Here is a 24,286-nt window from a genome sequence, read left to right as displayed (position 1 = left end):
ATGGAGATTTGCTATAGCAACACTGAAAAATTGGAGCTGCCAAGTGGAGGAGAAGATTTAAAGGGACCACAGTGTGGTGGATGGTCACTGCTGTACTCCTGCTCTGCCTCTGCTCCTCAAAGGCCAAACCCTCTCCTTGATGAAAACTGGCTGCTGCCACCCACATAAAAGGGTCTTGGGCAATTTTTGTGTTTGTTGCTTTTATTCCTTAAGGGACTGTGCTGAAATATGGAGCTCCCATCCCTTGCTTTAGCTGTAACTCACTTAAAGTGAGATTTCATTCTGGGAGGTTTCAAATGAGACAAAAATTCGCAAGTTTTCTTGGAAAAATGAAGTTGCAGGGTCAGTTGATGGTGCCCTGCGTGGTGGGGAAGAATCCACTATGAACTTCAAACTACACTGAAGAGGAAGCCTTCTGGACAACAGCAGCCCTGGCACATGGACCAATAATGAATATGGATCCTGCACAGAATCATCAGTAACCATGATAACAGCCCAGCCAAAACCTATGCACTGCAAAAATTTAGGAATGTTTGCTTCAAACTCAACTCTTGATCTGGAATTCTGCTAATAGGCTGTGTCCTGACAAAGCTTAAGCATGAGCCCTCCTGGATAGGGAATCTGCGTAAGGACCTGGCTGAAACCAAGTGTTCAGAAAGAGGAGGTGATACCTTTCAGAAAAGAGAAAGAGATGCTCTAATACCTATCTGCTTGCCCCAGAGGGTGGTTAAATACTCATTTTGCCACGTATCTGTTCAATTTATGGCTTTGTCATTCTCTCACAGGAGGACATTCCATCTTCTCTCTCTGGGGAGTAGGGTCCAGCCTTCCTGGTCTGTACAGAATAACCAACCTGCCAAGTTGTGGAGGTATCAGCCTTCTCAGACTGAGACAGAGTTTATCCCTGGCTTTCTTCAGCCCTGGGAATGACACCAGCAATGTACTCTGCTTCTATTTTACTTACTCCTGTAGCTTCTTCAGAATTACTTCCCACAGCCCTCCCTTCAGTGCTTGTGCTTTTGGACCAGGTTAGTTTAAAAGTCATCTCAAAGGACTTTCTGGGAAAGTGGAATTGCCTAGTGTATGCAAGAGAGGACTTTGCAGGGGGCAGCCAAGAGTTGTGGAAGCAATCCCTACAGGAAATGACACACTGCCAAATTTTCAGCCCACAGTGCAACTGAAACTCAAATTCCCTTGTGTGGAAGGTCCAAATGAAGGTCTCAGTCAATGGAGTCTTCATAAGGTGAGTCAGGGCACACATGAGCACCAAAATGTCTCCACTGGCTTTATAAGAAGCTGACACTCCCAATCCAAGCTCTGAAGCTGGATGCCTGAGGTGAGGTTGTGTGAGATGGCCCAGCTTTACGTTGTTTGTCTCTTCACAGGCCTCAGATGCCCATTAAAGGAGCAGCTCCATAAGAGCCGGGATACAAACAAACAACATTGTACAGCTTGTCTGTACATCCATCTAGGGCTGGTCACACAGTCTATCCCTGATCTGCAGTTTTAAATACACCAAATGGAAATTCTGGCACAAAATCCAAACTTTACACTTCCATTCACCCTGGCATAAGTGTTTCTTGCTCATACCCTCATTTATGGTCCCATGGCTATAACATCCTTTTCATACATGAGCCTCAAGAAAAGGACAGAAAGGAATTTCCTACAGGTGCAATAACACCGTTTTTTCAAGGTATCAATATAGTATTTTCTAAAATTGTAACTATTTTTTGTAGTTGTTGTAATTGCTTGGTCTTTTCAGTAAGTAGGTAGAACAAGCAGAACAACCCACAGTGAAGTAAAGAAGGGAATTGGACATCTCAGGGAGGAAGGGCAACCACAGAAGTGAGCAGAGGAGTCACCCACTTAAACAACTGCAGAAAATATAAAAAAGGATCACAGAGAAGAACCTGGAAAAATTCGGGCTAAAGAGAAGATGAAGGTCCTGCAATATATCATTCCCAGGATGACCAAGACTGTACAAGAATTTCTACATGTGGTTTGGTGATATCTTGTCATTATGGTCACAGCAAAGGTATATCACAGCAAAGTTTTGCATAGTTGTCCATGCATTCAACAGAGCTCCTCTGTGAGAGGTTGAACTGTGTATTTCTTGGTTTCTAATTGCTCAACGCCCCACCATCCAGACTTAATCCTGTAATAGCACCACAGAAGGAGTCCTTGCTGAGTTGGACTGCTGCCATCCAGACTGTACAGCACCACTGAACCTGCTCCCACCTGTGACAGTGTGGGGGATGTGCAGTAGGACATTCTGTATCCACCACCTAATGGGATGCAACGTGTTATTTTGGTGTCACACACACTATTAAGCTTAAAATAATGTCCTTTTTTTAAATTTTTCAGTGCCAATGTAAAACAGACAGACATTGCACTTACAGATTCTGGCCAGTTTTTGTGCCATGGTCTTTAAGAAATGTGAAAAAAAAAATCCCACCTCCTCCTGCTAACAGAACCATGTGGTCCAAGGTGTGGTTCTCAATTCACAGGGAATGGGAGCCAGCCTGCACAGAAAAGTTCCAGAAATCTGTGTTACTCTCTCACCTCCAGCAAAGCTGTAGAAGAAAGAAGCATGAAAGCACTTGAATGACTTGCCTCGCCTATTACATTCACTATTGCCAACCACCATGACTAAGGGATACCAGAACTAAATTTACTTTGTAGGATAAGCTCATATTTGGAATGGGGAATGAGGAACAAGAGGTTTAAGTGGCACTTCTATGGTGAAGCTAGGGAGTCACAAGCTGAAATCAGTTTACAATATTCTGCAATTGCCAAAAAAAAAAAAAAATGCAATTATAGTGAGACTTGCAAAAGAAAAAGTGCAAGAGCTCAGGCTGCCTTCAGCAGAAGGTTTGAGGTTCAGTAATACGTCTAATTTGGTCACTGCAATACTAGGAACTGTCAGAGATACCCAGAGCAGCAGAAATAACCAAAAGTCTAAATGGCATCAAGAAGGCACCATTAAAGCCCCTGGAAAACATCCTAATAATGAGGATGGCACTGGGAGGGATTACCTGTGAAAGACTGCAGGTATAAATTAGATATCATTTGGGAATGGCATTGGGATAGCTGGCCTTGCATAAAAACAAGAGATGGACTGAGTGATTTCTTATGGATACTTTTCCCTTCCTGTTTTTCCTTTTCTATAATTCAGAATAATTTTGCTCCCCAGGCAGTCACTTCCCAGCTCTCTGTATTGTAATTCCAGCATGAACACAGACACCTCTGGGAGAAATGCATTGCCCTTATGCAGCATTTGAAATTCAGACTAATTATTTCTCCTTCCTCAGTTATCAGAGCAAAGGAAATGTTTTTCTGGTCTAAGCAGGTATGATGGCTAGAGAACATCCCCATTTTGGGATGGGTTACTGATAAAGGCAGTCAAAGACATTTGACTACTGGGCAGCTGCCAGGGCCCACAGCTTCATGATGCTCCTTTCAAGAAGTATATCACAGTCTTGTTGATGAATTGAGAGATGCACTGTTAGATGTTCCAGCCCATAAACAGAATAAATTGTATTGTCTTTTTTTCTGACAGCCACCTCAGGCCTTGAGAAGGACTGAAAATTAAATCACCCTATGCTTACCTTGTCCTTCATGCCATGAGATAATTCACCTTTGCTTGATGGCTCAGTATTTTTAAGAACTGCCAGAAGTCTGGTGGGGGGAAAAAGTCTCCCTCGTGAAATGACCAATTTGTTTTTGGAATCATTGCTTGACAAGTTCCCTATTTTAGAGCTTCCTGGAAAACCCTTCAAGAATCCAGTCACAAACTGAACCTTGGTCAGACTGCAAGGCTTCAAGACACTGCTGTCCCAACAAAGTCCATGTGACACTGTAAAACAGGGACGTGGCTGCAAACAAGGAGTATGACAGAAACTCAGTACTAAGATCCTTTAATGTACGAACTAGTCAGCTCTAAGAGGTCTCTTTCACCACAGTATAAGATATGGAAAAGCACCAAGGCTTTTTGCAGAGGGACCTGGACAGTCTGGATAAATGGGCTGAATCCAGTGGTATGATGTTTAACAAGGCCAAGTGCTGAGTCCTGCAATGTGACCACAAAAACCCCCTGCAGCGCTACAGGCTGGGGACAGAGTGGCTGGAGAGCAGCCAGACAAAGAGGGACCTGGGAGTCTGGATTGACAGGAAGCTAAACATGAGCCAGCAGTGTGCCCGGGTGGCCGAGAAGGCCAATGGCATCCTGGCCTGCATCAGGAACAGTGTGGCCAACAGGTCCAAGGAAGTGATTCTTCCCCTGTACTCAGCACTGGTGAGGCCACACCTCAAGTACTGTGTCCAGTTCTGGGCCCCTCAGTTCAGGAAGGACATGGAGGGGCTGGAGCAGGTCCAGAGAAGAGCAACGAGGCTGGTGAAGGGACTCAAGCCTCCTTTGAGGAGAGGTTGAGGGAACTGGGGTTGTTTACCCTGGAGAAGAGGAGGCTCAGGGAGACCTCATCACTCTCTACAACTCCCTGAAAGGAGGTTGTAGCCAGGTGGGGGTTGGTCTCTTCTCCCAGGCAACCAGCAGTAGGACAAGAGGGCATGGTCTTAAGCTGTGCCAGGGGAGGTTTAGGTAGACATTAGAAAGAAATTCTTTATAGAGAGAGTGATCAGACATTGGAATGGGCTGCCCAGGGAAGTGATGGATCCACTGCCCCTGGAGGTCTTTAAGAAGAGACTGGATGTGGCACTTAGTGCCATGGTCTAGTTGACAGGATGCTGTTGGGTCATGGGTTGGACTCGATGATCTCAGAGGTCTTTTCCAACCTGGTTGATTCTGTGAAGGCTTGATCAGTTCCCCAGAAATCAACTGAAGCCAAGGGTGACAAGCATCTTTAAATACTTTTGAAAGCCTAGAATGCTTTCAGCTACACAGGAGGGACTGCTGTCAAGCTATTGTGAAATGAAGGTCAGTTCAGGCTTTTTGAACCAAAAGAAAAAGTATGAACCATTGGCAAAATACCAGTTTTCCTAGTTTACATATGAGGTTTGCACTGGACTGCTGGAAATCCAGCAGCTCATCACTGTGCTGGACATGGGGTCAATTTACATCATAGGCAAGGGTTGTGTGCTGTTTCTGCTGTTTGTGTACTCTGTCTGAATGCCACTGAGGATGAAAGTGAGCTATTTGCCTTGCTACTGCCAATCTCATCCATGTCGAGGAAGATACAAGCATGTCGTTATTTACTTGCTAGTCAGTTGTGTGTAAAAATCCTTTCTGAATTCATGTGTTATGATGGCAAGTTGAATATGGGTCAGCAGTGCCCTGGCAGCCAGGAGGGCAAACCGTGTCCTGGGGGGCATCAGGCACAGCATGACCAGCCGTTCCAGGGAGGGGATTGTCCTGCTCTGCTCTGCACTGGGGCAGCCTCACCTTGACTATTGTGGCAGTTTTGGGCACCACAATATAAGAAAGATATTAAGGTATTAGAGAGTGTCTAAAGGAGGGCAATGAGGATAGTGAAAGATCTGGAGGGGAAGCTTTATGAAGAGTGGCTTGTTCAGCCTGGAGAAGAGGAGACTGAGGGGAGACCTCACTGTGGTCTTCAACATCCTCATGAGGAGGAAGTGGAGGGGCTGGCACTGATCTCTTCTCTGTGGTGAGTAGGGCCAGGGCTTGAGGAAACATCATGAAGCTGCATCAGAGAGCTTTAGGTTAGATATCAGGAAAAGGTTTTTCACTCAGAGGGTGGGAGGGCGCTGGAACAGGCTCCCCGGGGCAGTGGTCACAGCACAAAGCCTGACAAAGTTCAAGAAGGGGTTTGGACAATGCTCTCAGGCACATGGTGTGACTCTTGGGGTGTCCTGTGCAGGGCCAGGAGTGGGACTCAATGATCCTGATGGGTACCTTCCAACTCAGTAGATTGTATGATTCTATAATTCTGTGAATATGTTGGTTGTTATTTTAAGTTCTGGGATTTGGACACATTATTCTGTGGCCATCAAAACCAGAGTAACAAAAGGCACAGGCAGTTCTCCTCTGCACAGCCTGTCTGTGCATACGGAAAGGGCAGGTGGGGAGACCACATTTTATTTCAGAAAAGCTATTGACTTCAGGGCATGGTTCAAGCCTCCATGGGTAAAACTGAAATTTGATTTTACATTGTATATAAAACAAATAATACTTCAATGTGCAATATACCAGCTGTCAAAAGGCATTTAAATATTGTTCAATTCCGGCTTCAATGCAAGACCAAACTGTGCATTAGTTATATTCAGTGCTGTTGGCTGAAACCAGATATGGTTCACAAGCTGGATGCTGTATTACAGTGTATATATAGTACAGGATGAATGCAAGAGCTGGTTAGGCAAGAAACCATGTGTATCAAATTAACTGCATGGACGAAATTATGATCTTTAACTGGGGAAGAAAAATAACCCACAATACCCAGAACTTTGCAAATCAACTTGTAGCACTGCAGATGGTCTCCAGGAAAGACTTGGCTATAAGCAGTCACAAATGCTGGCAACTTTGGTTTTGGTCCAAAAATTTGTGTCTCCTCCCAGACCCTATATTAAACTGAAAAGTTTCAGAGTGAAAACATGGCCATCTTTTTATGTTGCAGTCAAAAACTGAATAGATATAACCTCACTAAACCTGGTATCACTGGGAACCTTAAGTCTGTTGGGATTTATACAAAGGAAGATGCTAAGTTTCACCAGGCTCAGTGCAGGAGTGATTCCTTCATTTTTCTGTCTGTAGTACCTACTGGTTTTTGCATAGCCAAATACTTTATGGAGTTTAGGAATAAAAAAAAAAAAAAATGGGTAAAAATAAAGTTCCAGTCTTAAAAACAAACAAAAACCCAAAACTGCCCAAACAAAAACCAAAACCTCCAAAACCCGCACATCAATTCTTAAAAAACATCTAAAAAACAGATGTAGCTCGGGGCTGAGGCTGCCATTCTGTTTGCCTGAGCATGAACATTAAGTGTTAAGTGCTATTAATGCACACACATTCAAAACCCTCCCCAACCCAAAACAAGAAATTGAACACTCTTCTCCCTTGTCATGTGAAAAGGGGCAGAAATGCAAAGATTTCCAACCTGTATTAATAAATTTTTTATTGGCTATCAGTGTCCCCAGAATATCAAAGCCTTTTAAAGCCCAAAACAGTCTGTCTGTACCTCACCTTAAGACACCCTTCACTAGACAGATTCACTGCGATGGTCAGGACTTTTGATACCCTGATATGGGGGCAGCACTTAATAGCAATGGAGAACCTTCTCAGCAAAGTTCTCCTACAAGTTACGAGGCTGCCAGCACCAGAAACAAAATGGACTGACTCTAGCAGCTCACTAAATAACTTTTATTGGTACAAGTACGTGACAAACTACTGTAGGGTTTGCGTTGCTGGTGATAACGTTTAACTGCACAATGGCATTTAACTAATAAAAAAACAGAAACCAGAAGCATGCTCTACAAAACAACACAACTGCCTAAGCCTTAATAAAAAACTCAAGCAATCCCCCCATGACAGACCAATTTACAAAGACTAGAACAAAATCTAAACACACTTGTTAACACAAAGCAAAAAAGAAAATATAGCTGCTTCCTACTGACACAGATTTCAACTCACTAAGATAAGGAAATGCACACCCTAGAGCAAACCACAAACAACAAGTACAATATAGGACAACAAAACAATAAAAAGAACATTAAGTAAGATATGTACCCTGTAAGTTAAAAGGTGTAGGGCAAGGTAAAATTAGTATCTATAAAGCAAAGTAGCAAAGTACAATTAGCAAATAAGGTATCTATGGGTAACAGTGAAAGACAGTGATCTGTAAGGTATAAGGCAAGGTCAAGCTAAAGAAAGCAGGGTAAATGGCTGCTCACCCCTACCATGTCTGAAGGAGTGGAAGCAGACAAGGCAGATCGTCAGTTACCCCCGCAGAGATGATGGACCTTCTCCCTGATTTTGCTCATGTCCAATCTCCTTTTATAATTTTTTTCTTAGGCAGTTTGAGTGACTATAGTCAATAATGATTTTTGGGGTGATAGACAGATGACATAGGCGTTAAGGGTCGGGTCCCTGTGTTCCCATAGGATGTTGCGAGGGAAGCCTGTGCTATTTCCATAGCACTCCATCCTTCATTAATCCTATCAGTCTGTTGCTGGGAAGTCTCCCCATTTTGTTGAGGACTTTTGGGAAGCCATCGGGGGTCTCTTTGTCCCTTTTTGTGTAACCCATTATCATCTGGCAATGGGTTTCTGGGAATGCCCCTGCCAGGTGCTGAGGTGTTTCCCATAACTGATCAGGATGGTCATCATGGCCTTACATTGGTATATCCCTTAAAATCTACATTCTGCTTACTCTATGGAAAGGTTGAACTTGTATCACCAGTCAGCAATCTTTCCAGCTGATTTGGACCGTCAGAGAAGAGTGAAGCTATATGAAAAGAATAATGGGAGGGTTGCCAGTCCTATTCCATTTTCAGACTCTCTTAACAAAGGGAACAAGCTACAGTTTTGTCACTTAAATGACCATAAAACTGCAATATCACTTACTTTGTTGAGCAAAAGGTGCTCAAGACTAATGAAGACAAGCTGATATGTTAGCAGATTTTTAGAAAGTACATGGAATTTCAGACTAGGAATCAAATGATGACAGCCCTGACTATCAGGAAAGAAAAGTGTAGGCAGATCAATGTAAAAAATAGAATATCCGCAGATATTTGCATTTCCTTTCTCGTGGCATCTATGCCTGAAACTCTTCTTACTATGCCACTTTTCAAACTTCAGGCACTTCGAGGTCTTGAAAATACCAGCCACTCCCCATCTCTACAAAGTCACAGTTGGAGCAGCAAAGCTGGAGTTGGAAGATTAAGGAATACCTACATGAAGATTAAACTGCAAACCTATGCATAAACAAATACCATGTTTGAAACTGAAGCAACAGGCCAGCATATTTTATGTTTTGATTTTTTTTAATAAGTTGACAACACTTAAAGGTGTGATAGCCACCTGACAGTGCTATTGACATGACAACTTCTCTGCCCCAGAGAGGTTTCAGTGCAGTAACAAAGTAAGAGGCACCACATAACATAGCACAGGGAATAAAACAGGACAAGGTGTACAGCAAGAAGGATGCATGTGTGTTTTGATGACCCTATTCCTCCCCATCTATCCACCTCCTGGCTGCTTTCTCTTGGGGTAACAGCCCAGTTTTGTCCTGTGTTTCACTTCCCCAGTTCTAATAACGTGAACCATAAAATCATAGCAAAATGACTGAAGGAAAATATTTCCACATGGTCATATTTTCTTTTGTTCAAGACAGTGTCTGTGCAGACACAAAGGGAAAAATTCATGAACATCTACAGTTGTTTCCAGTTGTACCAGAACACCTTATTACTCAGCATCTGGAAGAACCAGTGACTGACCATGGCTGGGTTCCTGTCCACACCTGTCACAAGCCAGTGAGATTACAGCACCCTGGGGGACAGTCCACAGATTAACTCAGCTTCGGGATCAGAGCTTTCACCACCTGAACTCTTCTGGGACTTCCTCCAAGTTCTGTGATGGGAATGTTGGCTTTCAGGTAAAAAGAGGCCCTTCCCCACAATATCTTCCCTGGACAGGGGAATTCCCCTTCCCTGGGAATGAGATGGCAGTGTCCCTCAGCACCATGTTCACTCACTCCATGGTAAATTGGAGTGCTACTTCTTGCTCTGGCAGTGCTCCAGCTGGACTCAGCTGACCTGAGGACAATCAGCCCCACCACTCACACCTGCAGTGCCCACACACAGATTTACCAGGATGGGCAGCCAGGGGTTCACTGAGAAATCCCCAGGACTAGAGGGAGGGCAATGCCAGACTAGAGAGGACAGACAAGACAGGTCCAGAGAAAAGCAGGGGAACAAAGCCAAGCTATAACAAGATGGGGACGAGCCAAGTGCAACAGAAGCCAAGAAGCTCTGAGAAGCCACTCTGCTGCAGCCAGGATCAGCTGAAGCCCTCCAAAGGAGGCTTTACTCCAGAAGTCCTGAGAGTGCTCTGCCATGCATGGGTAAGGACTGCTGCCCTTTCCCACTCTCTGGGAGGGGAACTGTAGGTGAAGCTTGCAGTGCCTCTGGTTTTGCCAAGCAGCCTGATATCAGCAGTGCCAGTGCTCCCAGGCTGCGTGAACAGACTTAGGGAAAAACACACAGCACAGGTGCTCTCTGAGGGAATTTGGAAAAATAACATCAGAATCCCCTCTCCGGTTCACACTGAGCTTCTGTGCTGGCCTGTGTCCTGGTCCCACGCAAAAGAGCATGATGCACTTCTCAGTGTGCAGGACTTACACACTTTCCAAGCCCTGGACAGGTTTGGGAAGCCATTCAGGCTCTCTATGGTGTTCTCCTACTCCCCCAACTGTTTGTTACCATACCTAGAACTGCACTGGCAGAGCAGTAGTTTAATTTCCTCTCTCATCCACTTCCAGCAAAGTCACACCAGTTTAGCTAGAGAAGCAAGGCGACAGGCAGGCACTTTCTTCCAAATTCAGCTGAAGAGATTTTTGTCTTCGGATGTCCCATTCCCTTCCCAAGCCAAGTTAGCACCCCACAGCTCAATGTTGGAATGGTTTGAGACAGTTAATAATGCATGTCAGACAAACTCCAGACATCTACAACCTAATTCAGATTTGTGAGTAGACACAGTATCTTACAACAAAGGGGTAGAGCTGAGGATAAAAACTATCTCAGCTTTCAGGTACACAAGTCTTTCTTCATGCCTGAAACAAAAAGAGCAGTTTTCAAAGGCAACTACAAGGAAAAACCAAAACAGTCAGAGTTCAGTACGTCACAGAATGGACCAAATATGTGTGTCCTAATCACTGTGCTTCACTTTAAGTAAAATAAGGCACACTCTCAGGAAGGAACTTCTTGGCACTGCATGGACCTTTCCTTCAGTGTGATGCTGAGCAGTTGCTGGTGGCAGCATTTGGTACAGCTGGAACTGGCAAGGCTGCCTAGTCATACCCTTATTCTCCTTTTTGTACACTATCCATTTGACTTGCCAAGATAAAGCTATTTAGAGATACAATAGGTTAAGAATGGAGTGTCCAGGGAAGGAGGGGAAGAAACGAAACACTTTAATTGAAGAAAACAATACTCTTATGCAGGATAACAGAAAACTCAGCACTGAGATATAAACTGGTTTGGTGCAAGCACAGCACACATATAACTCCTCATGACACACACCTCATTATAGCTGACAGAACTACAACATGCCTCAAGGTGGTCACAGTGCAAACAACAAACAGAAAGGACTTCTATCATCTTTAATACACAAGCAAAGCCTACAGAGACCACAGTGTCCTGTCTCAATATAACTGGGTAAGTTACCACAGAGATATGTTCACATTGGAGACAAAAAACAGCTGCAAGTGTCTCTTCAGCACTGTTGGCCAAATTTATCTTGTGGGTTACACTTGGCAAACTCTGATTTAAAAATCAAAACAGGTACATTTTTCCCCCACTCTAATATTAAGTAACAGATTTATTGAATTGAGCCATTACTGGCAATCCAGCAAGTGTGAAAAAAAGAGGGTACTCTTTTAGAAAAATACAGAGCAGACAAATACATAAGACACAGGCCCCCAACTTCATCAGTACATTGGGGCATACATGCTTGCAACATGAATTCCATAAAGCTGTATTTTATACAGCTGCATTTAAAAACTGCTGAACAGGTGACTCTCCTTGGTGGCCTCCAAGATTCAGTTCAGTAGACTGGCAGCTACACAGTCACACAAATTTCTCTTTTCCACCTGAAGAAGCAGAGTTTCTGTCTATAAGAGAGGGGAAAAAAAGCAACATCAAAAAACAAGTCTCAGCACTGTAAAACTTATTAGGTCCCAAAGAAAAGTCCATTTTACTTTCGTTCTAAGATTTGAAACTGGTTGAACGAGATGAGGCTTGGGGTAAAAATCAGAGTTGTTGTTTACTGCTCTGCAAAATAATTTAGCTTTTGTGGGATTAATTGGCATACCAACATGGCAATACTTCTGTGACATGGAGAAATTCAGTGCAGTACACATTCATGTTTTTCACATCAGTCCATTCAGTATGTGTCTGAGTGCTGTTATTTTTGTTTAAAGTTATTTTTCTTTCTTACAATCTTACTTCAACAGCACAAACTGGAGCATAAGCTCGGACATTCATTAGAGGCTTAAAAAGATCCCAAAAACCTGTCAGAAATTTTCTTTTACTTAGAAACAGACTCAAACATTAAATTTAGAATATTACAGGCTGGACTCACTGTTGAAAGTTATACAAAAAAAGTAAGGTATAATTTAATTATAGAATATCTTAGGTTGAAGGGACCCATAAGGATCATGAAGTCCAACTCCCTGCTCCTCACAGGACTACCTAAAACTAAAGTGTATGACTAAGAGCATTGCCTGTCATCCAGCCTGAACTCTATCAGGCTTGGTGCCATGACCACTTCCCTTGGGACTCTGTTCCAGTGACTGACCACCCTCTCAGTGAAGAGATTTACTTCTGCTTTAACTTCTCCTGCTTCCCTGTTGTTACTGTTGATATGCCTGAAACAGAGGAGAGGTGCCAAGCTGGCCTACAGCCATCACAGCTCACACATGGGATGAGACTCCTGGCTTCTTTAAGGAAAGGGGTCCCAAACTGGTGAAAGGAGAGGTCTCCCAGTTGAACAGAGGTTCAGCAATACCAGGACATCATTGTTTCTGGAGCAATGAGGAACTTCTGGGTATGATCAGAAAGGTCTGCACCCTCTCAGCCCGCCTGTGTGAGAAAGGGCTGAGGACCAGAGAAGGGATAGTAGGGCTGCATAAGGAAATTTGGAAATTTGGAAATCCTTCCTCTCTAGTGCACACACACTGACTTTCCTGGCTGTCTGGAGCACTTGTAGCTTCAGTAGATGCATGATGGAGCACAGAAATGTTTGACATCAACATTATATCTTCACCTCAGTTTGTCTATCGTGAGCTGAAGCTGTATCTGAGAACCAGTTTGATCCAAGAGAGGACTTCCTCCTTATTGTCATGGGACACAGTAGCTGTGGGAAGTCCACTCCCCAAATTATTTCCTACTGGTGCAACCAGCTACGCAAAAAAAAGAGTATTATGGAGACTACCAGCTCTTAATGCCAATCAAATCCATCCTTAATCTTCCTGACTTGTGATTTTTGTATGAGATGGAATTGCCATGTGATAAAAGACTGTATTTTAAATCCTGTGTTTAAATCCATTGACCCACATCAGCTAAAGGCACTTAGAGCAGAGACGGGCTGAAGCATCCTGCTTTCCACTTTCCTTCTTAGTGCAGGAAAAGCTATCTGCTGCTCAGGGGTTTTCCTCAGATGATAAATCATTAGACACAGCCCTGTGGCTCTATATTAAATCAGGAATCATTTTTGATCATTTCAGCTACCCTGCAAAGCTGGAAAGATCTGATCAGGCTTTGCTAATCATTGAAAAGACACTCAATCACCACCTTCTAACCATCTATTTGACATCATTTGCAATGGTTTGAATAAGGGAGGTTGATAGCATGCCAACATCTTTGGAGCTGAGGCCCAAGGCTGCTTACCATCTTATATACCTTTAATAACATTTTCAAGCCTTTATTTTTATTTTCAGGGACACATCTAACTTAATGTGCTTTAAACATTCCAATAACCATTGACAATTTAGAAAGCAATAAAGAACAAAATGAATGGCACTGAATACAGCTTTGCTGACTGTTCTGAAAGCATGATCACAAAACTGTTTTCACAGAGTTTTGTTGTTATTCCCTGGTAGGTTAAGGCATGTTTAAAAAAAAATAAACCAAAACTAAACGAAAATAAAAACAACCAACTAAACAAACGAACAAGAAAAAAACCAAACCAAACCCACCAAAAAAGTCAAACAGGTTCCAGATTCTAAACCTACAGAAAATCTGTTAAGTTCCAGCTAAAAATGCAGTTCCTGAACTGTTCAAGGTTGTAATGCCATGTCCATTGGTTAACTCTGAAAAATGAGCTGGAATTCTGAAAATAAGTGTCTACAGTGCAGACTCAGAGTGAACTGTGCAGCCCATGGACTGGATTTGTTTTCCAGGATTTGTTTTCCAGGATTTGTTTTATGGCAGCCTCCCTGCTGGGCTCTGTCTTGAGCAGCTTTTAGTTGCTGTAGGGAGCTGGCTGTGAACTGGCTGAATGGTTGTGATGGCAGCAGCTTCCTCCCAGCAGTATGAGACCCCTCTCCCCAGTTCCTGATCAGAGCTGCACCTGCCATGTACGGCACTTTGGCCGAGTGGTGAATCACAGATATCCCCAGAAAATGTTGCCAAAACAACTAATCCAGCCTGCAGCCTGCTCCAAGGGGCCAGCAGCAACTAAAGGGTGGAAAACAGTTACACAGAGGGGTAAACAGGTCTAGTATATGTATGGGTAGAAGCCAGACTCTCAAAGGTGGTCTGTGACCCTTCTCTTGCCGAGAGAGTAAAATCCAGCCAGCCTGACAATCAGTAAGGGATCTTCACATCAGTTTAGGTTACAAACACATGTAGTTTTGGAAAAGGAAGGAGATGCAGCCTATGGCCTCCCTAAAAGGGTGTGTGACCTATGCTACAGTCAATTTGCTTTGTGAGACACCATGTAGATCAACACAGGACCAAAGTAAGTGTGAAAGCTCTTGAGCTGTGCAATAAAACTATATGGTTTCCCCTGTACAGAACTGCAGAATGAGATGTGCAGGAGGAATTAAATGAGAAATTCTCTCTTTTGGCAATCCTTGTTCCTCCACCACAGTTAGAAGCTGCTTAGTCATCTTCTAACAATCTTGCTTGCAAACAAAAGAGGGTTTTTCAGAAAATTAGTGTATCCAGTGGGAATATTAACAAAGGGAATTGTATTTTCAGGGACAGAAATATTTGCCCCACAAAGCAACAAAACAGACTAAAATAGTCAAATGTGGAATATCTATGTAGCTGAAAGGAACAGTCTTAAAACTCTCAGTTTGCATCAAATTGGGCCACAGCTGAATAATAAAAGTAAGAATTAAAATACCCTAGAGGGCTGTTCCAAGAAGTCCTCAACTATTAAATGTTTCCATATCTTTTGAAGATGTAGGCAGAACTCCTAGCTTAATGACTGGAATAGGCCTGTCCTAGTCCAGGGGAACTGAAGGAGCTCAATATGGATTGAACTCCTTAGATTTTAAAGTTATAAGAAAGTGAGAGGTTTGTTTTGGTGAGAATATGTAACGGAGCCACATTTTCAGGCTTGCCGTCAAATCTACAACTGTGAAAGTTAATAGGACATTCATCTCAACTGACTTTTTTTCTATCCTCATTTTATCTCTTTTGCCTTCTTTTACTTCTATTTTTTGAAAAGTATTAAAATAGAGTTGCTATCTTTGGGGTTCTTATGGCTACTCCTGCTTTGGATATCTGTGTTTCATGAAGTTTCTCTCTTATCTACAATCTGAAGGTTTTATAAAGGTCACTGCCATAGCCAGAGAGCCAGAGAAGATTTTAGGAGTTGAGATATTTTTGAATCAAGATGAAGAAATTCTGGTGAAAAGTTCAAAGGTTTGTAAAGGAAGGAAAAGATGTACTAGACCCGCTTTACAGCACAATCTGAACATCTTGTTTGGGCTGTATACAGTGTTCAGAAGATTTATTCATTAGCAAGATTTCTTCATGAAACCCAAAATATATTTGACCTGTAATTATTGAACAGATTTTGTTTAACTGTAAATGTGTTACATACCAATCTGGTTCTGCTGGAATGTTTGTTTATCTTTTTGTAGTATGTCACAATTCAAGGCATCATCATTCCTGCCCTTGTATTTTCACCTAAATGTCAGGGACCCTGCTTGAAGTTACCTCAAACCGTTCTTCAAAGATGCCAGTTCACAGGCTTTGAACTGCAAACAACCTTGACCATAGATTAGAAAAACAAAAAAGTTTGAGTGCCTTTTGTTGAAAAATCTGTGCAAGAGTGTAGATATAGCACTTCAGCTAAAGGGTACACAGGAGGTGGGGACAAAGCCACCCTCCTGGGACACCTCCATCTGACAGCAGCTGGGACACAGCCACGCACAGATTGCAGGTTGCAGCAGCAAGAGAAGGATTCCACTTATCTCACAGAAGGAAGATAACAACCGTGGCAAATTCTGCACACTCACTGCAAGCCAAACAAGTTTCATTCCCTATGCTCTTCTACTTTGTGGCGTTTTTCACCATTATGAAATCGGAGAAATGTAAAAACTATCCATGGATGATGTTTCCTTCCTTAGCCTCTCCCCAGGAGTAAAAGCATGTGCAGGGGAGTATTTTATTTTAGCAGACTTTTAGTTTGGCTCCCTCCTTTTGGGTAATAAATATAAACGATACTTTCACCTTATGCCCCCTAACATAAAAACAAAGGTGTGTGCTCAGCATTTGGAATGAGAAGAGTAGCACTAATGGCTGTAACTTTGCAAGTGAAGGATAGAGGGCAGAGGATGGTCAGTTCACTCTTTCCTGTATTTCCTGGTGTCCTGGAACCCCCAGGCAGAAGAATTCCACAGATTATTGCATAGAGAGGTGAAATGGAAATGTAATTAACCATCCTCACCTTAGAAGACAGGACAGTACAGTTCACTGAGTGCTTGTGCAAAATCCATCCACCTTATCTACTTTTATCCACAGCATATTCTTCTATATAAAAAAAAAGTAAAAAGAAAGAAATTTAATGTTTCCTTACCCGTGTGTCTAGGTTATATGCTGTCTTCTTTAAATCCTGCAGAGCCCTCTGCATGAACTCAAATGCATGGCAATCAACACAGGGACGGCCTAGGAGAGCATTTGATAGAGCATTTAGTAGAGAATCATGACTATATGGCATGAGAAGTTAACTAGAAGGATTAAATGGTGATTTTGAGTATCTGAAAGAGCTACAGGAAAAAATCCACAGAGTCTATATTGATGTAGGTACCCTTGAACAATCTGGGTTATTGTAAATGGTCCATCAGGATGGTCCACCAAGTCTCTCAGTGACAAAACAATTACTTCAACAAATTTGCACTAAAATTTTTCTTCCTCCTTTATTGCTGTGCCATTCTTCCTTGTCACAGTTCATAGTAGGAAAACACTAACCCCATAACCTGAGTCTTTCATTTTGCTCCACTAACCTCAAACACATTTTCAACCTTATCTTCAGATTTTTCAGAAAAGACCTCTGAAGTCATGAACCTGTTCCCTGGAAAATCTTATCTCCTAATCTCACAAACTTGAGTTCTAAATAGAAAGCTAATGGAATAAATCTGTCTGCAATATCACAGACAGACCACTTAGCCTCTAACTTTGAATATGATACAGCTTAGTCTAAACAAATGCCCTGTCATTAGTGGGCATGGCTGATAAGCAGAACTGCTGCAATCTGGACTTACTGCACTGTTTAAGAGAGCATTCCCAGATCCACACACCCAGACTGAAGGCCACGTCATCGTGTGGATCATCATGTAACACAAATCTGTGCCCCAACAGATAGCAGCACTGAGACAGAACAAATATAGACATGATGAAATGTCTTTGAATCATCAGGCTGTACATATGTTCCTATTTCCCTCTCAGTGGCTGAGCCTTGCTGACAACTTCACTGGAAATACTGTGCAAGTGAGAAATTCTGAGCGCAGGTTTAGTTTGCTCTCTGAGGTCTGGTAAGGAAGAAGGGATGAAACCTAGACTGATGCTGGAAAATCCTGCAGTGTCAGCCCATTTTGCAAACACTTGATGTTGGACTGATTACTACATGTCTCTAATAAGCTGGAGTATGAGCTTCCAGCTCATGATCTGTGTGCTAACCAGCAAACAGAAATTTTGCCTGCTGGAGGAAAGGAGCCTGCCAAATTCTTTAACTGGCTATGAAAAAAGAGAAAAAGAGATAGAAAAAAACATTGAGCAGTATTACAGACCTACTCTGTCATTGCTGTGCCATCACCCAACTTTAGTGTTACTATATTCACACTAGACAAAAGAAGTTTTTACATCAACAATTTCAGCAGCTTTCACATCAACAACTTGATGCAAAGACTTGTCATTATGTTTATGATATAATAAACTCAATACAAATCAGCAAAGGAGAATTAGGTGTTGAAGACCACAAGGCAAGGTGTTTAAAAAATGTTTTCTTGGCATCTTCACTGTGGATTTTTTAAATAAAAATAATGACTTTAATATAGCAAACATTCTCAAGAATGAAATATAATGAACAGCCAATATCAGTTGTTATTGAGCAAGTTCTCAATAATGTCTCTGAAAAGCAAAGAAAGTGATTCCTGGCATAGAAAGGGCTAACACACTGAAAGGGATATACAAAAGAAAAAGTGAAGAACAGTGGCAGATTTCAGGTAGAAGCAAGACAGCAACAGGCAAAAGACAAGGATAAGACAGTGGAGAGCCTTGGATGCAAGAGCAAAACAGCACTGGTATGCTATCAAGCTGTGGTTTTAAAACAATATGCACAAGACATGTCCAAAATATTTTGAATTATGTGGACAAGCTTCAGTGATGTGAAGTTCTGCAACATGGAAACTACAGTAGGGGCTGTATGGGAGGGCTGCAGGGTGGTACATACTTTCAGCTGGTATGGCTGTTCCTGCTTCTTGATCAGCTCTAACAGGCTCCATGAAGAGTAGTACAACCACAAAAACTAAAGGAACTGTAAGGATGGCTCTTCTCAGAAGGCAGGGTGGCAGCATCTTGGGAGTGGGTGCTTCTCTGTTTATCAAGAGAAATAAACAAGTTAGTGAGGAACACTGTAGATACAAAGGTTTTGTTACGCAGAAATTAATGTTCCTGAAGGCTAAAGCATTGGCAGGCTTCCTCTGAAAGAAAACAAAATAGCAGATCTAGAGTATGGACAAAACTTTTCTGTACTTTTCCAGCAGTGCCAATAAATCCCAACCGGGAAAGAACATCCCTAGACATGAAGGACAAGATCAGAAGTCCCTAGACAGTTTTTGGTTTCATTTGCAAGCCAGGATGCCAACCACTTTGCCGGCTTTGTGACTTTTTTCTAACTCCACAGTCCTAGACTAGCTGGTCTGGAGAGCTAGACTAGCTGGGCTTGGAGACCAAAACTGCAGGGATTACAGAGCTGGCTGAAGCAGACCAGAACCTAGAACTGAGGTCTTTACCCTCTGGCTTGCTTTACTGATGCACCATTTTTTTCACAAGTATAATAACTAAAGGTAACCATTAGCATTACACACCACACTGATTATAAAAACTTACTCCTTTATAAAAGTAGATAAAGAAAAGACTTTTGTTAAACCTCCACAAATTCACAGGTAGAACTTCTAACAGTAAACACATCAAAACTCTTTGACCTTCTGTTTCCCCTCCTAATCTGGGCTTCAGACTGTTATTTGCAGCCATCCATTTGTTCCTGAACACCATAGCCAGGCCACACCATGCCCTGAAGCTGGCAGAATCTGTCTCAGCAACAGCTCCCCTTCACACAGAGGTAACTTTTTTTAAAAGTACACAGGTTTCAAATTAAGTAGTTTCTTGACCTGACAGGTAAACTGTTCAGATCAAGAGGGCCTGGCTCAAGCTGCAACAGTCTGTTAGAGATTTCAATCCAAGCCTCAAGAATTCTGGCAAACTGCTAAAGAGGTCCTTAGGTACGTTTCATTCCTGTACATTCAAATGGAAGAAAGAAAGAAAGAATCAAATAAGACTTAAGTTATGGCAATACAATAAAAGCCACATGAAAAATATCTTCAGCTAAACGTCAGAAAGCAGGACAACCTTCTGCCTCTTTCTGATTTTTAAGCTGGTGCACACTAAGCAAAAGATGTTGTGTAAGAGCACCAAATCTGCATGTACTGAATGTGAGAGTACAGCACTCCCTAGAACAGATTGTATTTCACATTTAGAAAGGCAATAGAGGGAGGCAGGAAAGGAAAGGGTTTTCCCCATCTTGCCACAAACACAGAACAGAAAAAGCTTGCTCTTCAATCTATGCAATCCACCTTTTCAGATGCAGCTACTCTGAAACTGTAAATTCTGCACAAACACTTGCAGCATGTGCAAACCAGCAATTCATCCAGGAAAGGAGCAGCATTATACATATCTCCTTCCCATGCATCTCAACCTAAACATAAGATAGGGAGTGGTTCAGAGGCAAGAGACAAACATGTACGTGTAGAGTCACAGATGTATTTGAGCACACAGAAAGAAAAAGATCTGGTAATGTAATTTCTATAACCTCATAACTGGGTTTCTTCTCCCACCCACTATTTAAATCTGATGTGATCCTTTTTCTTATTTCTACAATCATTAAAATAAAGGGATTGAAATTATAACAAGTGGCTTGGGTTTTCTGTTTTAATTAATGGTGATCTGCAATCAAAACCAGTAGAATCAAAGTCTTTGCAACAGGATGCAGCAGAGTGTCTCCAAGTAACAGTAAACTAGGATAATACCAGCCTCTTTTGAAAGTACCTGATGAAGAAGCCTCCTGATCAGTAGGAGCAGAGGCTATTCTCATAGTTGACTGAGTACTACAAAGGTTCATCAAAACAAAGCAGGCATGCTGGTAAACTTTTTAGGGTACCTTACACATCACCCACCCCAGAGTCAGCTCAGCTTTGTATGTGAGCCCCACTGCAAAACAATTGCTCCCCGAGTGCAGCAATCACCTTAAATAACATCTAACTCCTGCCTCTTAGTTATTCCATGAAAAATTGCAAGGAATAATCATGACAGGCTTCAAGGGTGGTCTCTCTCTGCAGTGCAACTGGGAACAGAGATAGATCTGTGCATGGACTTCTGTGAAAGAGAAAAGTCATCCCCTCTAACAAAGGAAAAAATATCAGTACCTGATCTTTCTCTTGTCTTTGTGATGGTTTCTTTGAAATGGCCGCTGCAAACTGCTAAGAGAACAAGTGCAGCATTTCTGAGCATGTGCACTGTCTCTTTTTAACCTTCCCTGAAAGAGGTTATTACTATGGGGAGATTTCTGCCATGGCAACAATGCAGAGCACTGCAGCACACAGTGCAGATTTAAAGAGCCACAGGCTGTGTCTCCCAGGTCTGGGGAAGGATGTTTCTGGTTTGACATGCAAGATCCAGCAGCGACTTACCTGCTCTGGGTAAGGTTTTTAGAGCCAAGCCATTTGATCCATCTCTGCTGAAGTCTGCTGAATGGTTTTCCTGAAGTCTGCGCAGCTGGATGTCGTGTCTGATTCAAGCAACTTGCTTCCCTAGAGCCTGAAAATAACCATGACAAACTACACCTGCTTTATGCGAAATGAGGACGAACCATGGGATTGCACTCAGGAATTGTTCGGTGCACTGTCTGTTATTTGAATGGTTCTGAGTTACAGGGGTCTTAAGCACTCCTGCCTGCTTTCCTGGGAATTTCTGTGATTCCAGTCCCAGGGTTGTTAGGAGCACATGCAGGAGTGCAGGCACTTAAACTCTAAATGGGAACTTGAGTCTGAACTCAGAGTAAACTTCACCCCTATTTTCCAGCCTGCACCTCTGTTCCCTTTTCAATGCCCCATGAGTTGTGCTCCAGGACAACACTGATGGCACTTGAGCTGAATGCAAAAATATAATGAAGTGCAGATTATAAAAAATCTTAGCAAAGCTAAGTTCAGGAGTTGCATCACCCCCCCCAAAAAACCCCCACATTTCCCATCACAAATTAAACACTAGCAGTTCTTGTTACAGAGAGAATGAACCCAGCTGAGGGCAGGCACAGCACTGAGGAGCATGCACAGGACTTCAAAGGGACTGTGCACTGTGTTTGCTTTAGCAGGTTCAGTGGGGACTCAAATCTTCAATGCCATCACAGTGAAAGTTGGGGGCACTCCATGTCCAGGAAGGTCAGGCACACAACCTTTTTTCTTTTATGATCAGAAAGTCTTTCGCAGAACTATGACTAAACTGCTGGCTAACATTCTTCTTTTCAACATGCTCTATAACCTGTCTCTCCTGTACAGCCCTAGAGGAATGGTTTGCTCCCATTAATTCAAGTAAGAAGCTAAAATGTCAGGTTCGGTGTGTAACTATGCTGCTATATGAAGTTACAGCATCCATGAATAGAGTCAAGAGGGAATTAATTATAGTACTGGTATCCTTATACATCACAAAAATCAGGTAGGGTAAAATAATTTTTAGAGACTATTCTTTTGGGAAAACAAGATTTAGCATTGCTCTTGCAGAGATAACCACAAAGGATTTGGTCTGATTTAGTATCTGCCTATACACAAATAACAAATGCAGAACTTTATTCAGGATCATTCTCTGCCCTCTAATCTCACACCTTGGCCTCTCTTCCTGATAAATAACATAGATATTCATATAGACACACCCCTGCAGACATGCACACCCCTGTCTCTCTCTCTCTATATATGTCTTTTCTTAATGTTATAATTCCCAGTAAATCTTATTCTGTTCCCCTAAATCCTGTCCTTGCTCTATCACAACAGTAACACCAAGCAGTCAACTCTGGTACCTTGGGTGTTATCATGGATTCATTCTTCTAGAAATGTGAAATGGGTTCTGACTCCATTAGTTAAAATTATAAAAATCCATTTCTGACATTCTCAGATGTCAAATTGCTTGCTCTAAGCATCTCATACCAGGTATCAGAATGTCCTTTCTTTAGCCTTGTCTTAAATAAACCTATCCTGCATGGAACAACTTCTATTTTAGTGTTTTAAAGACATTTCCTCTTTATTCACTTTTCTCCACTCTGCACTATGTTAAGCACTGTTTTTCTCTCTTCACTGAAGTTAAAATTTTCTTAGCTGGAAAATATCAGTTCACCGAGGAGTAGTTCTTCCACAGAAGAGTTAGAGATCCTATTTTGGGATATATTTCATACAATCATAGAATGTCCTGAGTTGGAAGAGACCCACAAGGATCATCTAAGTCCATCTCCTGGACCTGCACAGGACAACCCCGAGAATCCCACCACGTGCCTGAGAGCATTGTCCAAACACTCCTTGAACTCTGTCAGGTTTGGTGCTCTGACCACTTCCCTGGGGATCCTGTTCCAGTGCCCAGCCACCTTCTGGGTGAAGAACCTTCTCCTGATACTCAAACTAAACCTCCCCGACACGACTTCAGGCCATTCCCTCTGGTCCTGTCACTGGTCACCACAGAGAAGAGATCAGTGCCTGCCCCTCCACTTCCCCTTGTCAGGTTGTCGAAGATCACAGTGAAGTCTCCCTTCAGTTTCCTCTTCTCCAGGCTGAACAAGTCAAGTGGCTTCAGCTGCTCCTCATACGGTTTTCCCTCCAGGCCCTCACCATCCTCGTGGCCCTCCTTTGGGCAACCTCTAATAGTTTTATATCCTTCTTATATTGTGGTTCCCAAAACTGCTCACAATATTCAAGGTGAGGCCGCCCCAGTGCAGAGCAGAGCAGGACAATCCCCTCCCTCAACTGGCTGGTGATGCTGTGCCTGATGTCCCCTAGGACATGGTTGGCCCTCCTGGCTGGCAGGGTACACTGAAAATTTTATTTGAGAATTTTGAAATTTTGAAAATTTTAAAATTTTTATTTTAAAAATTATTTTAAAAATATTATCTGGATAATTTTCAGATTGATAATTTCTGGATTTCTGCTTCAGAATTATTTCCTTTTTAAACTAAGCTTAACAGAGTAAAAATATATTACATAGTCTGTTCATGGGACTGCAGAGTGGGAGCAGCTCTCATGTTAAAGATATTGAGGCACATCCCCAATAGAACATTATAACCCCATAAAAATCTTTGCTTCTCTTATTTCCCTCAAGCACAAAGCATGAGTCATACGCTAGCCCAAGGGCACCTGAAAACTGGAAGTAGAGACCAGGACTGGGACTACACAGCACCTGCACAACAGCCTTCAGTGGTGATTTCACTGGTGTGCCCCAAGTTGCAGTGGTGGTTATGAGGAGTCCATGGGATGAGCGTGAAAAGTGATATTTGGGTGAAAGCTGGAACATTCCGGCTCTGCAGCTGCCCTGGGGGACCATTCATGAGGAAAGCAGAAAGAATTTATAGCTTCTTTTCTATAATAAAGTTGAACACAATGGATTTTTTTTCAAGATTTCCACCAGCTAAAAAACATCAAAGCGCTGTTACTGAGATTTCATTTTTTCATCTTGATAGCACATGTTTTGATACTATAAATATTTCTGTGGGATTGGGAGAAAAGCTCAAGCCTTTACCTCTAAGCCTCTTCACTGCTTGGTATCTCCTTGGTTCTTAAATCTAATACTCTGTCACAGCAGAAAACTTTCTTCCCTCACTAAAGATAACAGAT

At 42.4% G+C, this 24,286-nt stretch overlaps 1 protein-coding gene across 2 annotated transcripts; it reads right to left on the bottom strand.

Annotated features, from left to right (window-relative positions):
* Positions 1 to 10,892: 10,892 nt before the first annotated feature.
* LOC113956325 (neuropeptide-like protein C4orf48 homolog) lies at positions 10,893 to 21,296 on the bottom strand. 2 transcript variants are annotated; one of them, XM_027662745.1, is made up of 5 exons: positions 21,110 to 21,210; positions 20,846 to 20,899; positions 18,595 to 18,737; positions 16,723 to 16,811; positions 10,893 to 11,800 (listed from the first exon to the last, which is right to left on the bottom strand). In XM_027662745.1, exons 3-5 carry the CDS (start codon positions 18,716 to 18,718, stop codon positions 11,729 to 11,731), a joined length of 285 nt encoding a protein of 94 aa, XP_027518546.1. In that variant the 5' UTR covers positions 18,719 to 18,737; positions 20,846 to 20,899; positions 21,110 to 21,210; the 3' UTR covers positions 10,893 to 11,728. The 2 variants fall into 2 exon arrangements, with proteins under 2 accessions (XP_027518546.1, XP_027518545.1); XM_027662744.1 differs by lacking the exon at positions 20,846 to 20,899 and having other exon boundaries at positions 21,110 to 21,296.
* Positions 21,297 to 24,286: the final 2,990 nt, after the last annotated feature.

Source organism: Corapipo altera, unplaced genomic scaffold, assembly GCF_003945725.1.
Source record: "Corapipo altera isolate COAL_440 unplaced genomic scaffold, ASM394572v1 95, whole genome shotgun sequence".
Lineage (NCBI taxonomy): Eukaryota > Metazoa > Chordata > Aves > Passeriformes > Pipridae > Corapipo > Corapipo altera.
Note: the sequence above shows the minus strand (reverse complement) of the source record. Positions and strands in the feature narration are given on the sequence as shown.

Excerpts from the sequence above, each read along its gene's own strand:
- LOC113956325 (XM_027662744.1), bottom strand. The coding sequence starts at position 18,718 with ATGCTGCCACCCTGCCTTCTGAGAAGAGCCATCCTTACAGTTCCTTTA. Across the intron at positions 16,812-18,594 it reads AACAGCCATACCAGCTGAAA|GCCGTCCCTGTGTTGATTGC; the intron begins GTATGTACCACC and ends ATGCTCTCCTAG. Across the intron at positions 11,801-16,722 it reads CATATAACCTAGACACACGG|ACAGAAACTCTGCTTCTTCA; the intron begins GTAAGGAAACAT and ends CCTCTCTTATAG.